Source organism: Aegilops tauschii, chromosome 6, assembly GCF_002575655.3.
Source record: "Aegilops tauschii subsp. strangulata cultivar AL8/78 chromosome 6, Aet v6.0, whole genome shotgun sequence".
Taxonomy (NCBI): domain Eukaryota; kingdom Viridiplantae; phylum Streptophyta; class Magnoliopsida; order Poales; family Poaceae; genus Aegilops; species Aegilops tauschii.
The window spans coordinates 485,314,456-485,334,253 of NC_053040.3; the positions used below are offsets into that span (position 1 = coordinate 485,314,456).

The 19,798-nt window shown below is 45.5% G+C and overlaps 1 protein-coding gene across 1 annotated transcript; it reads left to right on the plus strand.

Moving 5' to 3' along the window:
• The first annotated feature begins 12,755 nt into the window (after positions 1-12,755).
• LOC109758198 (pumilio homolog 1) lies at positions 12,756-18,779 on the plus strand. The gene is made up of 11 exons (XM_020317050.4): positions 12,756-13,064; positions 13,517-14,223; positions 14,420-15,350; positions 15,463-16,021; positions 16,102-16,243; positions 16,355-16,462; positions 16,552-16,770; positions 16,857-16,967; positions 17,406-17,600; positions 17,932-18,106; positions 18,268-18,779. Exons 2-11 carry the CDS (start codon positions 13,594-13,596, stop codon positions 18,306-18,308), a joined length of 3,111 nt encoding a protein of 1,036 aa, XP_020172639.1. The 5' UTR covers positions 12,756-13,064; positions 13,517-13,593; the 3' UTR covers positions 18,309-18,779.
• The last annotated feature ends 1,019 nt before the right edge of the window (positions 18,780-19,798 follow it).

Sequence of the window (19,798 nt, forward strand, 5' to 3'; positions counted from 1 at the left end):
TCATGGTCTAATGAATTATGCAAACATTAACTATCTTTGTGTTATAAACCATTAACTTGTGACGAATGTATCTCATAGCATAACATCAATTCGGGTCGATTCAACACAAATGTCCTTCCTGACATTGTGCCCTCAAAGTTGCTTGGCATAGACATTCCCATGATTGGGAAAACATAATCATCATGCAACACTTGAGCTAGTCTTAGAGGCACGACTAGGAGTACATTTTACCGTTTATTATTCCACACGTGCATATGGGTTCTCCCCTGAGCCTTTATGGATATACGGGCTCGGGAACCACAGCAGTTATAGCATGGAACATAAACATAATTATGAACAGGGAGATAATCAATAACATTTATTATTGCCACTAGGGCATATCTCCTACAGCGCGGTCGTGCCATTCACAATTGGCTCGGTGCACGTTCATATGGGGTGCTCTAGGTTGCGTCCTAGTGGTGTCATGGTCCTATGTTGTGGTTGGTTGGCCGAGATGGTGACTGTTGCGAGGAGCTGGTGGTGGTGTGGGGTGGAGGTTGTCCCGGACTCAGTCCGGATTTGCTTGTCCACGCCATGGATGGGCTGGATCCACTTGGATCTAGCCTATGTTGGCTCGCCAGCGGTTGGGTTGTGGGTGGTGGCGGGGCTTCCATGGCCTTATGTGTTGGGGTGGTGCAGGTGAGTAGTCTACCTAGTTCAAAAAACGGCGATTTGGATGTGTGTGCTCAACTCGGTGAAAGTTGTGCTCTGACCAAAGCCAATGACAATGATGCCATGGGTGCCGTGAACCTTTTTAAGGCGTCGTTGTATGTTGTTTTCGCCACCCACTTTATGACTTTGGGGGAACCCTGGTTCCAGGTTCACCAGAAACAAATGATGGCGTTGCAATCTGCGTCACAACCCTTCATGAAGGCATCGTCTAGATATCAACTCGGTTGTCATGTTGGGTAGCTATTCGCTATGAGGATGTCGACAGTGGTGGTGCAACCGACTTGGGGTCAACGGTGGTGTGCTCTTCTTCATGTGTTACTCTTCGGATGCCCATCGTGTGTTATATTGTCCTCTTGTTGTGCGTGCTCAAGACCCTCCCACGATTGTTGTAGTGTTGTGACGAGCTTTGGATTTGGTGTTGTCTTGGTTCACCTTAGCCTAGGGACAGAGAATTGATGCCTCCCAAACGTGTTAATTGATCTGTCTTCCTGTGGCGGAGCTTCCAGTCAAAGTTTGTGTTCAATGCCACTCATTGATTGTGGATGCTCCTGTCTTGCCTCGTGTCCTCGGGGGTTTGGTATGCATGCTGGTGCGATGCGTTAGATTATTTGCAAAGTTTTGGCATTATGATCCCTCGATGACACCCCACATCTACTATTAGTGTTTCTCGTGGTGATGGTCTTTCTGTCTGCTAGCTTTTTCGATAAAGGGTGTCTTTTATTAACTGATAATGAAGCATCAAGGGGATACATACATAATGAGTACACACAATCTCTGCACAATTGGGATGCACACAACCAACACCAATGCACACACCCACAAAAGATCACACTAGCAAAGAGCAACGTCATAGACTACCAAAGCTATGCCTTGGCGGAGGGAGACAAAAAAAACCTAAAGCGATCAAAATAACTATCAACGGTATACAACATGGACCACTCGCACCAACTATCCCTTGACAACACAAGGACCATGTGAAAGGTGTTGGGGAACGTAGCGGAAATTCAAAATTTTCTACGCATCACCAAGATCAATCTATGGAGTAATCTAGCAACGAGGGGAAGGGGAGTGCATCTACATACCCTTGTAGATCGCGATGCGGAAGCGTTGCAAGAACGCGGATGAAGGAGTCGTACTCGTAGCGATTCAGATCGCGGTTGATTCCGATCTAAGCGCCGAACCACGGCGCCTCCGCGTTCAACACACGTGCAGCCCGGTGACGTCTCCCACGCCTTGATCCAGCAAGGAGAGAGGGAGAGGTTGGGGAAGACTCCGTCCAGCAGTAGCACGACGGCGTGGTGGTGATGGAGGAGCGTGGCAATCCTGCAGGGCTTCGCCAAGCACCGCGGGAGAGGAGGAGGGAGAGGGGTAGGGCTGCGCCAAGAGAGAGATGTTCTCATGTCTCTGGCAGCCCCAAAACCCCCACTATATATAGGGGAGGGGAAGGGGCTGCGCCCCCATCTAGGGTTCCCCCCCCCCAAGGGGTGCGGCCAGCCCTAGATGGGAGTTGGAGGGGCGGCCAAGGGGGAGAGAGGGGGGCGCACCACTAGGTGGGCCTTAGGCCCATCGAGCCTAGGGTTTCCCCCCTTTCCCCTTCCCTGCGCCTTGGGCCCCTTGTGGGAGGCGCACCAGCCCACCTAGGGGCTGGTCCCTTCCCACACTTGGCCCACGCAGCCCTCTGGGGCCGGTGGCCCCACCTGGTGGACCCCCGGGACCCTCCCGGTGGTCCCGGTACGTTACCGATAGCACCCGAAACTTTTCCGGTGACCAAAACAGGACTTCCCATATATAAATCTTTACCTCCGGACCATTCCGGAACTCCTCGTGATGTCCGGGATCTCATCCGGGACTCCGAACAACATTCGGTAACCATGTATATCTATTCCCTATAACCCTAGCATCATCGAACCTTAAGTGTGTAGACCCTACGGGTTCGGGAACCATGCAGACATGACCGAGACGTTCTCCGGCCAATAACCAACAGCGGGATCTGGATACCCATGTTGGCTCCCACATGTTCCACGATGATCTCATCGGATGAACCACGATGTCGGGGATTCAATCAATCCCGTATACAATTCCCTTTGTCTACCGGTATGGTACTTGCCCGAGATTCGATCGTCGGTATCCCGATACCTTGTTCAATCTCGTTACCGGCAAGTCTCTTTACTCGTTCCGTAACACATCATCCCGTGATCAACTCCTTGGTCACATTGTGCACATTATGATGATGTCCTACCGAGTGGGCCCAGAGATACCTCTCCGTTTACACGGAGTGACGAATCGCAGTCTCGATTCGTGCCAACCCAACAGACACTTTCGGAGATACCTGTAGTGCACCTTTATAGCCACCCAGTTACGTTGTGACGTTTGGTACACCCAAAGCATTCCTACGGTACCCGGGAGTTGCACAATCTCATGGTCTAAGGAAATGGTACTTGACATTAGAAAAGCTTTTAGCAAACGAACTACACGATCTTGTGCTAGGCTTAGGATTGGGTCTCGTCCATCACATCATTCTCCTAATGATGTGATCCCGTTATCAACGACATCCAATGTCCATGGTCAGGAAACCGTAACCATCTATTGATCAACGAGCTAGTCAACTAGAGGCTTACTAGGGACATGGTGTTGTCTATGTATCCACACATGTATCTGAGTTTCCTATCAATACAATTCTAGCATGGATAATAAACGATTATCATGAACAAGGAAATATAATAATAACCAATTTATTATTGCCTCTAGGGCATATTTCCAACAGTCTCCCACTTGCACTAGAGTCAATAATCTAGTTCACATCACCATGTGATTAACACTCACAGGTCACATCACCATGTGACCAACATCCAAAGAGTTTACTAGAGTCAACAATCTAGTTCACATCACTATGTGATTAACACTCAATGAGTTCTGGTTTGATCATGTTATGCTTGTGAGAGAGGTTATTAGTCAACGGGTCTGAACCTTTCAGATCCGTGTGTGCTTTACGAATATCTATGTCATCTTATGGATGCTACCACACGCTACTTGGAGCCATTTCAAATAACTGCTCTACTATACGAATCCGGTTTACTACTCAGAGTCATCCGGATTAGTGTCAAAGTTCGCATCGACGTAACCCTTTACGACGAACTCCTTTTCACCTCCATAATCGAGAAAATTCCTTAGTCCACTAGATACTAAGGATAAGTTCGACCGTTGTCATGTGATCCATTCCCGGATCACTATTGTACCCCTTGACCAACTCATGGCAAGGCACACTTCATGTGCGGTACACAGCATAGCATATTGTAGAGCCTACGCCTAAAGCATAGGGGACGACCTTCGCCCTTTCTCTCTCTTCTGCTGTGGTCACGTCTTGAGTCTTACTCAATACTCACACCTTGTAACACAGCCAAGAACTCCTTCTTTGCTGATCTATTTTGAACTCTTTCAAAATCATGTCAAGGTGTGCGTTCTTTGAAAGTATCATCAGGCGTCTTGATCTATCTCTATAGATCTTGATGCCCAATATGTAAGCAGCTTTATCCAGGTCTTCCTTTGAAAAACTCCTTTCAAACAACCCTTTATGCTTTCCAGAAATTTTACATCATTTCGGATCAACAATATGTCATTCACATATACTTATCAGAAATGTTGTAGCGCTCCCACTCACTTTATTGTAAATACAAGTTTCTAACAAACTTTGTATAAACCCAAAAACTTTGATCACTACATCAAAGCGTATATTCTGACTCCGAGATGCTTGCTCTAGTCCATGGAAGGATTGCTGGAGCTAGCATACCTTTTAGCATCCTTAGGATCGACAAAACCTTTCTGATTGTATCACATACAACCTTTCCTTACGAAAACTGGTAAGGAAACTTGTTTTTGACATCCATCTGCCAGATTTCATAAATGCAGCTAATGCTAACATGATTCCGACTGACTTAAGCATCGCTACGGATGAGAAAATCTCATCGTAGTCAACTCCTTGAACTTGTGAAAATACTCTTTGCCACAAGTCGAGCTTCATAGACGGTAACATTACCGTCCATGTCCGTCTTCTTCTTAAAGATCCATTTATCTCAATGGCTTGCCGATCATCGGGCAAGTTCACCAAAGTCCATGCTTTGTTCTGATACATGGATCCTATCTCGGATTTCATGGCTTCTAACCATTTGTCGGAATATGGGCCCACCATCCCTTCTCCATAGCTCGTAGGTTCAGTATTGTCTAACAACATGATATCTAAGACAGGATCACGTACCACTCTGAAGTAGCACGCATCCTCGTCGTCCTACGAGGTTTGGTAGTGACTTGATCCGAAGTTTCATGATCACTATCATAAGCTTCCACTTCAATTGGTGTAGGTGCCACAGGAACAACTTCCTGTGCCCTGCTACACACCAGTTGAAGTCATGGTTCAATAACCTCATCAAGTCTCCACCATCCTCCCACTCAATTCTTTCGAGAGAAACTTTTCCTCGAGAAAGGACTCGTTTCTAGAAGCAATTACTTTTGCTTCCAGATCTGAAATAGGAGGTATACCCAACTGTTTTGGGTATTCTATGAAGATGCATTTATCCGCTTTGGGTTCGACCTTATCAGCCTGAAACTTTTTCACATAAGCATCGCAGCCCCAAACTTTTAAGAAACGACAACTTATGTTTCTCTAAACGGTGTCGTCTCAACGGAATTGCGTGGTGCCCCTTTTAAAGTGAATGCGTTATCTCTAATGCCTAACCCATAAACGATAGTGGTAATTCGATAAGAGACATCATGGTATGCACCATATCCAATAGGGTGCAGTTATGATGTTCGGACACACCATCACACTGTGGTGTTCCAGGCAGTATTAATTGTGAAACACTTTCCACAATGTCTTAATTGTGTGCCAAACTCGTAACTCAGATACTCATCTCTATGATCATATCACAGAAATTTTATCCTCTTGTCACGACGATCTTCAACTTCACTCTGAAATTACTTGAACCTTTCAATAATTCAGACTTGTGTTTCATCAAGTAAATACACTCAGCATCTACTCAAATCATCTGTCAAGTAAGAACATAACGATATCCACTGCATGCCTCAGCACTCATTGGACTGCATACATCAAAATGTATTACTTCCAACAAGTTGCTCTCTTGTTCTATCTTACTGAAAACGAGGCCTTTCAGTCATCTTGCCCATGTGGTATGATTTGCATGTCTCAAGTGATTCAAAATCAAGTGAGTCGAAACGATCCATCTGCATGGAGTTTCTTCATGCATATATACCAATAGACATGGTTTGCATGTCTCAATCTTTTCAAAACGAGTGAGTCCAAAGATCCATCTACATGGAGCTTCTTCATGCGTTCTATACCAATATGACTCAAATGGCAGTGCCACAAGTATGTGGTACTATCATTACTATTTTATATCTTTTGGCACGAACATGTGTATCACTGCGATCGAGATTAATTTTAGGTGCAAGACCATTGAAGGTATTATTCAAATAAACAGAGTAACCATTATTCTCCTTAAACGAATAACCGTATTGCGATAAACATAATCCAATCATGTTTATGCTCAACGCAAACACCAAATAACAATTATCTAGGTTTAACACCAATCTCGATGGTAGAGGGAGCATGCGATGCTTGATCACATCAACCTTGGAAACACTTCCAACACATATCGTCATCTCACCTTTAGCTAGTCTCCGTTTATTCCGCAGCTTTTATTTCGAGTTACTAACACTTAGCAACCGAACCGGTATCTAATACCCTGGTGCTGCTAGGAGTACTAGTAAAGTACACATTCATATAATGTATATCCAATATACTTCTGTCGACCTTGCCTGCCTTCTCATCTACCAAGTATCTAGGGTAGTTCTGCTTCAGTGACCGTTCCCCTCATTACAGAAGCACTTAGTCTCGGGTTTGGGTTCAACCTTGGGATTCTCCACTAGAGCAGCAAATGATTTGCTGTTTCATGAAGTATCCCTTTTGCCCTTGCCCTTCTAGAAACTAGTGGTTTTACTAACCATCAACAATTGATGCTCCTTCTTGATTTCTACTTTCGCGGTGTCAAACATCGCGAGTTGCTCAAGGATCATCATGTCTATCCCTGATATGTTATAGTTCACCACGAAGCTCTAATAGCTTGGTGGCAGTGACTATGGAGAACCATCACTATCTCATCTGGAAGATTAACTCCCACTCGATTCAAGCGATTGTGGTACTCAGACAATCTGAGCACATGCTCAACGATTGAGCTTTTCTCCCTTAGTCTGCAGGCTTAAGAAACTTGTCAGAGGTCTCATACCTCTTGACGTGGGCACTGGTCTGAAATCCCAATTTCAGTCTTCGGAACATCTCATATGTTCTGCGACGTTTCAAAAACGTCTTTGGTGCCACAATTCTAAACCGTTAGCATTACGCACTGAACTATCACGTAGTCATCAAAACGTGTATGTCAGATGTTTCGCAACATCCACAGACGACGCTGAGGTTCAGCACACCGAGCGATGCATTAAGGGCATAAGCCTTCTGTGCAGCAATGAGGACAATCCTCAGTTCACGGACCTAGTCCGCATAATTGCTACTATCAACTTTCAACTAAATTTTCTCTAGGAACATATCTTAAACAGTAGAACTAAAGCGTAAGCTATGACATAATTTGCAAAGACCTTTTGACTATGTTCATGATAATTAAGTTCATCTGATTATTTAATGAACTCCCACTCAGATAGACATCCCTCTAGTCATCTAAGTGATACATGATCCGAGTCAAACTAGGCCGTGTCCGATCATCACGTGAGACGGACTAGTCATCATCGGTGAACATCTCCATGTTGATCGCATCTACTATACGACTCATGTTCGACCTTTCGATCTCTTGTGTTCCGAGGCCATGTCTGTACATGCTAGGCTCGTCAAGTCAACCTAAGTGTTTCGCATGTGTTCCGAGGCCATGTCTGTACATGCTAGGCTCGTCAACACCCGTTGTATTCGAACGTTAGAATCTATCACACCCGATCATCACGTGGTGCTTCGAAACAACGAACCTTCGCAACGGTGCACAGTTAGGGGGAACACGTCTCTTGAAATTTTAGTGAGGGATCATCTTATTTATGCTACCGTCGTTCGCAAATAAGATGTAAACATGATAAACATCACATGCAAATCATAAGGTGACGTGATATGGCCAATATCATCTTGCGCCTTTGATCTCCATCTTTGAGGCGCGGCATGATCACCTTCGTCACCGGCATGACACCATGATCTCCATCATCGTGTCTTTATGAAGTTGTCTCGCCAACTATTACTTCTACTACTATGGCTAACGGTTAGCAATAAAGTAAAGTAATTACATGGCGTTTTCATTGACACGCAGGTCATACAATAAATTAAGACAACTCCTATGGCTCCTGCCGGTTGTCATACTCATCGACATGCAAGTCGTGATTCCTATTACAAGAACATGATCAATCTCATACATCACATATATCATTCATCACATCCTTTTGGCCATATCACATCACATAGCATACCCTGCAAAAACAAGTTAGACGTCCTCTAATTATTGTTGCATGTTTTACGTGGCTGCTATGGGATTCTAGCAAGAACGTTTCTTACCTACGCAAAAGCCACAACGTGATATGCCAATTTCTATTTACCCTTCATAAGGACTCTTTTCATCGAATCCGATCCGACTAAAGTGGGAGAGACAGACACCCGCTAGCCACCTTATGCAACTAGTGCATGTCAGTCGGTGGAACCTGTCTCACGTAAGTGTACGTGTAAGGTCGGTCCGGGCCGCTTCATCCCACGATGCCGCCGAATCAAGATAAGACTAGTAACGGCAAGTAAATTGACAAAATCGACGCCCACAACTACTTTGTGTTCTACTCGTGCATAGAAACTACGCATAGACCTAGCTCTGATACCACTGTTGGGGAACGTAGCGGAAATTCAAAATTTTCTACGCATCACCAAGATCAATCTATGGAGTAATCTAGCAACGAGGGGAAGGGGAGTGCAGCTACATACCCTTGTAGATCGCGATGCGGAAGCGTTGCAAGAACGCGGATGAAGGAGTCGTACTCGTAGCGATTCAGATCGCGGTTGATTCCGATCTAAGCGCCGAACCACGGCGCCTCCGCGTTCAACACACGTGCAGCCCGGTGACGTCTCCCACGCCTTGATCCAGCAAGGAGAGAGGGAGAGGTTGGGGAAGACTCTGTCCAGCAGCAGCACGACGGCGTGGTGGTGATGGAGGAGCGTGGCAATCCTGCAGGGCTTCGCCAAGCACCGCGGGAGAGGAGGAGGGAGAGGGGTAGGGCTGCGCCAAGAGAGAGATGTTCTCATGTCTCTGGCAGCCCCAAAACCCCCACTATATATAGGGGAGGGGAAGGGGCTGCGCCCCCATCTAGGGTTCCCCCCAAGGGGTGCGGCCAGCCCTAGATGGGAGTTGGAGGGGCGGCCAAGGGGGGAGAGAGGGGGGCGCACCACTAGGTGGGCCTTAGGCCCATCTGAGCCTAGGGTTTCCCCCCTTTCCCCCTTCCCTGCGCCTTGGGCCCCTTGTGGGAGGCGCACCAGCCCACCTAGGGGCTGGTCCCTTCCCACACTTGGCCCACGCAGCCCTCTGGGGCCGGTGGCCCCACCTGGTGGACCCCCGGGACCCTCCCGGTGGTCCCGGTACGTTACCGATAGCACCCGAAACTTTTCCGGTGACCAAAACAGGACTTCCCATATATAAATCTTTACCTCCGGACCATTCCGGAACTCCTCGTGATGTCCGGGATCTCATCCGGGACTCCGAACAACATTCGGTAACCATGTATATCTATTCCCTATAACCCTAGCATCATCGAACCTTAAGTGTGTAGACCCTACGGGTTCGGGAACCATGCAGACATGACCGAGACGTTCTCCGGCCAATAACCAACAGCGGGATTTGGATACCCATGTTGGCTCCCACATGTTCCACGATGATCTCATCGGATGAACCACGATGTCGGGGATTCAATCAATCCCGTATACAATTCCCTTTGTCTACCGGTATGGTACTTGCCCGAGATTCGATCGTCGGTATCCCGATACCTTGTTCAATCTCGTTACCGGCAAGTCTCTTTACTCGTTCCGTAACACATCATCCCGTGATCAACTCCTTGGGCACATTGTTCACATTATGATGATGTCCTTCCAAGTGGGCCCAGAGATACCTCTCCGTTTACACGGAGTGACGAATCCCAGTCTCGATTCGTGCCAACCCAACAGACACTTTCGGAGATACCTGTAGTGCACCTTTATAGCCACCCAGTTACGTTGTGACGTTTGGTACACCCAAAGCATTCCTGCGGTATCCGGGAGTTGCACAATCTCATGGTCTAAGGAAATGATACTTGACATTAGAAAAGCTCTTAGCAAACGAACTACACGATCTTGTGCTAGGCTTAGGATTGGGTCTCGTCCATCACATCATTCTCCTAATGATGTGATCCCGTTATCAACGACATCCAATGTCCATGGTCAGGAAACCGTAACCATCTATTGATCAACGAGCTAGTCAACTAGAGGCTTACTAGGGACATGGTGTTGTCTATGTATCCACACATGTATCTGAGTTTCCTATCAATACAATTCTAGCATGGATAATAAACGATTATCATGAACAAGGAAATATAATAATAACCAATTTATTATTGCCTCTAGGGCATATTTCCAACAAAAGGTTCTTCATAAGCAATACCTCCATGAAGGAAACAACGCACAAGCACCTCTAGAAGGTTGTGCCTTCTCTTGGGTGTAAATTTCTTCTTATCTTCTTTAACCTTGTTACTTGTACGGTATATTGCCTTGTTTCCCTCATAAAAGGATCAACCTGTTCAGGTTATCGATCTGATTTCTTTATAAACTGGACCAGCCAAATACCAAGAGGGTAACTACTCTTGGCTTTTGACATCTTTGAGCAATATATTCAGGTGGGGGAACTCTCCCGCCGTGACTCCTCAAAAAAATCTAACTAAGCCACTTAAAGTGGACCCAAACCAATTATACAAAAGTAGGTTTATGAAAAAAATAACCTCTTGCGAACTGAGCGTAGCTCGGATGGTTAGGTTTCTTGTGGTGAAATCATCCCACTAGGGTTTAAGTTCTAGACTTGGCACTGGTGCTCACATTTTTCTAGATTTATTTTAGACTTTCCGGTGATGTTCGTTCAGCGGGAGGAGACGTCCCCATCGACTACGAAGGCACATGTGGTAACTTCGTCAATCTCCAGATGTTGTGTTGACTCGGTATCTTAGAGGTGCTCATGAGATAGGGTGTGTGTGTTGGCGCGCGCTCATTGGAGCAGTTGCGTAGCTAGCGCAACACCACGCCTCGGGCTAAGCTTAGTGCTACAGTGCATAGTGGCACTGTATCTCCCGTCAATGAACAATCTTACTGAAGGCCCCTGTTGCCCGGGGCCTGGCTGCACCACAACATAGGAGTGAATGTATGTGCATGTGTGTGATCATCTATGATTATATTATGTTCAAGAAAAAAATACTCCTTTTGAAGATAATTATTTTCGACCATGTGACAACGATGTGACTAACTTGTGACATTTGATACTTGGCTAGAGACATGTAAATGAATCGTGAAAAGGAGATATTGACTGAGCATTGTGCTCCTAAAGATAAAGGATAAAGCGAACACTTTTGAAGAATATTACAACCTTCCCTGTCACTTACATCTAGCCACCAATACGAATAGAAGCTAAAAGAACGAAAATGTGAAGGAATGCAATACCTAAATTTGAAGAAAGCATAAACCTATATCAACTCATAGAGTTAGAAGTAGTAATAGTAGTAGTCATCGGCATCATCTTGGAACAAACCAAAATATCTTTGAGAAATACAATACAAACTCATACACGAAGATGTATTGTCTTGATTCTTTTAGATTGACAAGGTGTACTCTTTTGCGTACATTCATTTTCTTATTAAGATGACCAAATATCTTACCATTAGCTCTCCATATAGTTTATAGATGGTATTAAAAAAGCAACTTCGGTCCCAAGGATATTATTTTAGTAACAAGATTGTATTTCTCAACCATCACATTTCTAGATGATAAACCTTACTCTTCCCGCAAAGAAATAATGCCCCAATGATAGCACATGTCAAAAAAACAATATTTATCCCGTGATTCTCTTTTCTGAAACAATGACATAGGAAGAAAAAAGGAAAATGGTGCATTCATGCACCAATGCCGCCAAAGATGATTTCTCCGATCCACTAGCTAGCTTTCCTCGGTCCTCCCCTTGAGAGGCCACCCAACAAAACTACGCAACACCCAACTCCCTCTCCCTTTCCGCCGGCCGAACCATCTAGGAATTCTCCTCCCTCCCCATTGCAGCCGCCACCGCTCTCCCCTCCGCGCTCCGCCTCCTCGCCCGCACCGCTCTACTAGTCTGTGTGGAGCGATGATCCACCTACCCTCCCGGCCTTGGATCGATTCATTCCGTCTGTTGGAGGTGACGAACCCTAACTGTAACCATTTGAAAATTGAGTGACCGACTTGTGACATTCTTATGATAGACAAAAACTCTAGTATTGTGCAATATTTGAGTGATAGAAGAAGAAGAAGAAGAAGAAGAAGAAGAAGAAGAAGTCATATCGGTCAAGAGAACAATACATACATAAATAATAAACCATAGAATGGAGTGTGATTGATTCTGATGTCACGAAGACGATGACATCACGTATGTGCTTGACTGGAGGACGACTTGTACTCTTTTGTGTGCACTTTTTAATACAACAATACATCCGCATCATAGTTTTCTAAGAGTGCTCCGTTTTTAACAGTTCTATTACTGAAACTAAACTTTCACCTCCCCGGCCATGATTTTATTTTCTTGACCACCAAGCCAGTTGCTAAAAACACCTAGCAATCATCTCAAAGATATTTTTTTTCTTCCGAAAGAAAGAACATAACAAGAAAAGAAAAAGGGAAGGAAAGAAAAGGGTGCATTGCATTGCATAGGACTAGTATACTAGCCAGGAGGAGGAAAGCTGCACCAAATCCGCCAAGGATGGTTTTTTCTTCTTCGGTCCACTAGCTTTGCCTTTGTCTTTGCCTTTGCCTAGCCTAGGAGAGGAGAGGAGAGGAGATCGACCAACAAAACCAACACAGCACCCAGCTCCCCCTCCCCTTTCCTCCCCCCCTCCCCTCTCCGCCCGCCCGCCGAACCCTCCAGGAATTCTCCCCTCGCCCGCTAGCCGCCGCCCCTCCCCCCACTCGTCCGCGCCGCTCCGCCGGACTGGCGTGGAGCGGGGATCCGTCCGTCCGCCGGGGCTCCGATTGATTCCCCCCGCCCGTCCGTCCGTCGGAGGTGACGAACCCTAACTCGACCTGCTTGGATTATTATTCTTCCCGGAGTTTGTTGATGTTTCTCTTGCTTCCTCCCCAATCCGTTCGTCGTTGCCGATTTGTTCGCTGCTTCGATGGAGTGGCCAGTGGGTTTGCTGATTTCTTGCCAGATAATCAGGGGTTCAGTTGCTTGAACCCTCGGCAGGTCCGCCCCTAAAAGGTGGGATTTTGTTGTTGTTGGGGTTCCTCTTGCTGCTGCTATCCGGGTAGAGAAATTGACGAAATCAGCTGGGAATTCAGCCGATTCCCTGTCGCTTGTGTTTGGTTTCTTGGCCCTGGCTCTGCTTCTCTGCTTCTGATCGTTTTCTCTGTAGTTCATCCAGTGCTTCTTCCCGAAGCTTCGTGTGTGTTCCTCTTTAATCTCGGTGTGAAATTCGGAGTTCTAATCACCGTTCCGGTGCTTGCTGGTTTCAGGTTTCGTGTGGGAACGAAGGCGGAAAGGAAGGAAGGAAACAGAGCCGGCCGGCTAAGTGACCAGGGCTGCGGCGGCGATGGCTCCGTCTCCGGCGGGCCCCACCTTCGAGGACCTCGAGCGCGACCTGCAGGCGGTGCTCATGGACCAGAACCACCACGGCGGCGGCGGCGGCGCCTCCGCCGAGGAGCTCAGCATGTACCGCAGCGGCAGCGCTCCCCCCACCGTCCAGGGCGCCCGCGCCGCCGTCGGCACGCTCTTCTCGGCCGCGCCCCCGGCCCATGTGGACAACAGCGGCCTCGGCGGCGCCGACATGCTATCCGAGGAGGAGATTCTGTCTCACCCGGCGTACCTGCAGTACTACTACAACAACGAGCACCTTAACCCGAGGCTGCCGGTGCCAATGGTGTCCAAGGAGGACTGGCGCGTGGCGCAGAGGTTCCAGGCTGCCTCCGGGGGCATCGGGGACTGGAGGAGGAGGCCCTCGGAGGCCACTGGCGGGAGCTCTCTGTTCTCGGTGCAGCCAGGAGCACGCGAAGGCAACGGAGTGGACTATCTCCTGAATGATAGGATGGGCAGAGGTGAAAGGAATGGGCTCGCACGCCAGCAGTCGTCGGAGTGGCTTGGGCAAGCCGCTGATGGGCTTATTGGGTTGTCTGATGTCAATGGCCTCGCCTCCCGCCGCAAGAGCTTTGCGGATGCCCTGCAGGTTGAAAATATTTTCTTATTGCATTTGCTGTGATCAATAGATTCTTTAACCTTCAGTAGAACTACATGATGGAAATAAATTGTCTTTGCACCTATACTGATAGGCTACTTCTACAATGCATCACTTTTTTGACTATTTTGTAGCATGTAAGTCTCGGTTTGTTTTGTTATCTAATTTACAGTGGTTTCCATGACAGGAAAATATTAGCCGTCCTGCTTCTAAAGCTGGTCATCTTTCACGCTCTAATAGCCGGAATGCTTTTGAGAGCCCAAATCTTTCGCGCTCTAATAGCCGGAATGCTTTTGAGGGCCCGAATCTTTCACGCTCTAATAGCCGAAATGCTTTTGAGAGCCCAAATCAAGTAAGGTCCTCTGAGTCATCAAAGGCACAACTTCAGAGTAGGTCAGAATCTATGAATGGCTTTCGGTCTGGAACGGCTTCACCCAGTCTTGTCAGGGTACAAAGTTTAGGTTCTTCAATGTCGCACACATTTGCTTCTGCAGTAGGCTCTTCGATCTCAAGAAGCACCACCCCTGACCCTCAGTTGATGCAGAGGGCTCCAAGCCCTTGCCTTCCTCCAGTTGGAGTTAGGATGGGAAAAGCTGATAAAATGGTTGAAGGCAGAAATGTCGCTTCTCGTAATCATGATGGTTCTGACACTGCAGCAGCTCTATCTGCTATGTCCAGTTTAAACCTCTCGGGGAACAACATGGCCAATTTAGAAAGTGATGTGCAAAATCATATTTACCAGAACTTTGGTGGCGATCAAAGAGATGCGCTCTTTAATGTTCCAAAGGAGCATAGACAGTTTTCTACACAGAACTTAGTTCATAATGCTGATGAAGAGCCGATAAATGCCCTGGAATATGCAGTCTTTCCAAATGGTAGCAGTCACTTGAGTAATCCAAATATGAGTAAACTGGCAGCTGAAAGCAACAGCAAGTTCCCTGCACAATCACAGCATGGTAATGGGCACAAGAAAGGATCTTTGCTGAGCCCGACTGGACCTGTGTATCTCTACCAAAACCTGAATGGTGATGGCTCAAACATTGATGTACCTGGACGACATGCAAAGGCTAATTCACGAAGTTCTGGCTCGTCCATGCTGAATAATCACCTGAATACTGGTACTCTCTCTCTCCCTCTCTCTCTCCCTCTCTCTCTCTCTCTCTCTCTCTCTCTCTCTCTGTGTGTGTGTGTGTGCTCCCATTGTTTCCTGACTTGTGTTTTCCTGTCCAGATGGTGAATATGCCAACCTTCTTTCAAATCAAAGGGGGACTGGTTATCAGGTCCAACCAATGGATGCAGTTTATGCCCCTTACTTGCAGGCAAACCCCAACTCTCCCCTTGGTGCAGCTGGAAGCATGAGTCCTTTCCGGGGAAGTAACTTTTCTGGTTCAGGCCACATGGATAATGCTGCATATCAAAAGGCTTATCTTGCATCATTACTTGCTCAGCAGAAGCTACAGTACGGAATGCCATACATGGGCAAATCTGGTGGTCTTAGCCCAACTCTTTATGGCAGTGAACAAGCATATGGCATGGACATGGCATATTTATCAAGTCCAACATCTAGCCATTTTATCCCATCTCCCCAGGGTCATGCCAGGCAAGGAGATAGGCTAACACGTATTCCATCCATGGCAAGGAGCACCACTGGAGGAGCTATGGGATCATGGAGTTCAGAGAATGGTCTGGTAGATAATGCTTATGAGTCTACTCTGCTGGAGGAATTCAAGACCAATAAGACCCGATCTTTTGAGCTGCTAGATATTGTAGGTCATGTGGTCGAGTTCAGGTATTACTTCCTGGATTTAAACTGAGTATAGTTGCTGTGTTTATCTTTATGTGGGATACTAATATGATTCCCCTCTGCAGCTCGGATCAGTATGGGAGTCGCTTTATACAGCAGAAACTTGAAACAGCTTCTACTGAAGAGAAGAACATGATTTTTCCAGAAATACTTCCCCAAGCACGAACGTTGATGACTGATGTTTTTGGAAACTATGTTATACAGAAGGTGAGCAACTATCTTATGCATTTGTATCGAACAAATTTGATTTACTTATTAACGGTTTTTTAGTTTATCTTATTATTTTAAGACCTCAGCTTAATTTGTTGTTCTTGGCAGTTCTTCGAGTATGGGACTGAACCACAACAGAAGCAATTGGCAAACCTACTCAAGGGTCATGTATATACGCTGAGTACACAAATGTATGGCTGCCGGGTTATTCAGAAGGTATGTATTGCTACAAACTAAACTTTTCCCTACCAAATCAGTTATGGACTAGCTGTTTACAGTCTTAGGGACATCATATTTTTCTGTAGGCTTTAGAAGTGGTTGGTGTGGAGCAACAAACACAAATGGCTTTGGAGCTTGACGGAAACACAATTATTCTGAAATTAGTTCGTGATCAGAATGGCAACCATGTAATCCAGAAGTGCATAGAATGCATCCCTCAAGAAAGGATACAGTTCATCGTTTCTGCTTTTTATGGACAAGTGGTTGAACTTTCCACCCATCCATATGGTTGCCGTGTTATTCAGGTGCTATATCAACCTATATCTGGTTTTAATGGATGCGTTTCATTCACAATTTACTAAATTTACCTACCTGTATTGACTACCACCAGAGAGTCTTGGAGCACTGTGATGATGAAAGCACGCAAAATGCCATGATGGAGGAGATCATGCAGTGTGTGGTTCCTTTGACACAAGACCAGTATGGCAATTATGTTATCCAGGTAGCTGCTTATTCATTTACTTGTTAAATATTTGTCGTTGAACAATTTCACTTGGGCCTAGTATATTAAATTAGTGGGAGGGATGGGTCATGTTGGATTTCTTCTACCAAGTTGGCAGTTACATATCATGTAAATGCTCTTTCTCTTGTTTTTATATCTCGTTAGAAGTAGTTTCTAATTACCGAATGTGCTTGTACTGTTTTGTTCATACTTTCTGCCCAGTACCACCAAGTGTTTTGATTTGTTTGGTGTGATCTATCATATGCCGATGTATGATATTATATATAGAGAGTTTTTTTCTTCTGTTTACCACTTTCTCGTACTTTTTTCCTTCTTTTTACCACTTTCTCGTATTACTGTATAGACTAGCGATTACCTAGTTGAAAGTTTCATGTATCCCACTTTACACAAAGGGCTTTTGGTTTCTTTGTTTTGTAGCATGTCTTGCAACACGGGAAACCAGAAGAACGTACTTCTATAATTAAGCAGCTTGCTGGGCAGATCGTGAAGATGAGCCAACAAAAATTTGCTTCCAACGTTGTTGAGAAGTGTCTGTCTTTTGGTTCTCCTGAGGAGCGCCAGATTCTAATTAATGAAATGCTTGGCACTACTGACGAGAATGAGCCATTACAGGTGTGTTTTCAACCAGCTGTTTAAGCATACTGGTTCTTTGTTGCAGAACATGCTCTGTGTAGAAATAAAATTGATATTTATTGACTACCTGAATATAGCTCTTATGTGCTATGGCTGCTGAATTTTGGTATAATTATTGGCACAAGCTATTTCTTGTTTTGTTTATGTCTTTGAGGAACTGAAGTTGTTCAGCATGCCATATGTGTGAAACTGTTTTCTGTTTCCTCATCTGCTGCTTCAAGGCGCAGATGTGGATACCACGTCTTTATTATTCTAAAGCTTGTATTTTCGGGCAATTTCAGTCTTCTGACGTCTAGCTTCTGCTTTCCAGGCAATGATGAAAGACCAGTTTGCAAACTATGTAGTGCAGAAGGTTTTGGAGACTTGCGACGACCACAACCGTGAGCTGATTCTTTCGCGTATCAAGGTCCACCTGAACGCACTGAAGAGATACACCTACGGGAAACATATTGTTGCCCGGGTGGAGAAGCTTATAGCCGCAGGAGGTACCAGTTTCCAAAGCCCCTTTTAGTCATCCTTACTGCAATTCATCCTTCTTCGTTTTTAAGATGCATGGTCATGGAGGCGTTTGCTTGTTGCTTCCTAATCTGCATATCTTTGCAAATCCTTCTTCCATTTGGATTTAATTTGTATTTCTCATTTGCAGAAAGGCGTATCGGGGTCTCGTCGCAGTCTTGCAGAGATTGAATGGTTAGTTTGACAGAATAACCCCTGTACAGACAGATAGCGAGGCTAGCCTTACCAGTAGTCGTTGTCCAGTGCCGTCGTCGGAGAAGTTGGAGCTCAAGAAAGCCTTTGATTGTAAATAAAGGAGGGGGCCTCTGGGAATAAAGAAAGAGAAAGAGAAGAGATTTTGCTTGTTCAAAAGGAGAGAAGTTGTATATTTGTACCGTTTTTCCCTCTTCGAGTAAGATACATATCTATATATGAATATATAAGAAAGGCAAAGCATGGAAGCAAATTAGCTGAAATATTTAGGGTTAGATGATGATGGGAAGCAAGGATACCTGTAGATCCTTTTGCCTTGGGTTTCATCGGTGTATAAGGTTTCCATCTCTTGTAAAGATTTCCTATTTTACTGATGTTTCGCAGAAATCAAATGTTTCAGTCTTTGTAAAGAAGGTTTCACAGAAATCAAATGAATGCCTGTCTATGAAATGAATGCATGCAGCTCTGGAAGTACCAATCTTTTTATTATGTTTCGTCTATGAAATGTCAGCATGCCGCTCTGGAAGTACCAATCTTTTTATTATGTTTTTTTTTCAAAACTGAGGCAAAAGGTTTGCCTCATATATTAATTAAGCAGAGAGGGGAGTTTGTTACAACAGTCACCCTTACACGGCATGAAAGATTACTCACAGAAAATAACAGACCCTAGTTTCTTTGCTCCGGCGGTGACCCAAAGATTTGCCTCGTTAGTGATCATAGTGAGCAAAAATGGCGGTGGGGCGCTCTTATGACGGAAGACCCGGGCATTTCTTTTATTCCATATGGTCCATGACACCAGCATGATCAGCGAGGCCATCGCTTTTCTGTTGGGGACTCCTGCGCCGGTTCGATTTGTCCACCAATTCTTGATGGAAACATCCAGATGCCACAAGGAGGTGTCCATTTGTTCTAGACGGAATTTCTCAGTGGCCATCTTCCAAAGCCGTATGGAATAACGGCACTTGAAGAAAACATGTGGCCCACTCTCTTGCTCCTTTTTGCAAGAGGACAAAGACCACAATTTGGCCATCCCCGCTTGGCAAGCCTGTCGGCTGTCCAGACTTCAGAGTCTATCTTGGATAGCCAACCAAGCAAAGAACTCATGTGTGGTAGATGCATCTTTTTCCATCTTTTTTGGTGTTGATGTCTTACCTGCTAATTTTACTCTTTCAAGCTGTCTCTCGACTTTTGACATATTTTCCTCTTATTTCCTCATAACGATACATCAAATATTTATCGAGAGTTCATGTTTTGACTTCTATTCTTAGTTTCATCACAGGAACATTTGCATGCTCATAATAGCAGTTGAAAGAGAGGAACTAGCTGAATTTGTTGCACTGGCGCTAGGCTTGGCAACTGTTGTTAACAACTACACCCAGTTGCCTCGGTTAGAAATATAATTTGTGCCACAACTCATAACTGATCTAAAATGTAATTAGATGAATTGTTGTTCAAAGCATGATCTTGCA

Bases quoted from the DNA above. Each gene is read 5' to 3' on its own strand.
- LOC109758198 (XM_020317050.4), top strand. From the start codon at position 13,594: ATGGCTCCGTCTCCGGCGGGCCCCACCTTCGAGGACCTCGAGCGCGAC. The intron at 16,771-16,856 runs GTGCTATATCAA...GACTACCACCAG, and splicing joins ATGGTTGCCGTGTTATTCAG to AGAGTCTTGGAGCACTGTGA. The intron at 18,107-18,267 runs GTACCAGTTTCC...TCTCATTTGCAG, and splicing joins GAAGCTTATAGCCGCAGGAG to AAAGGCGTATCGGGGTCTCG.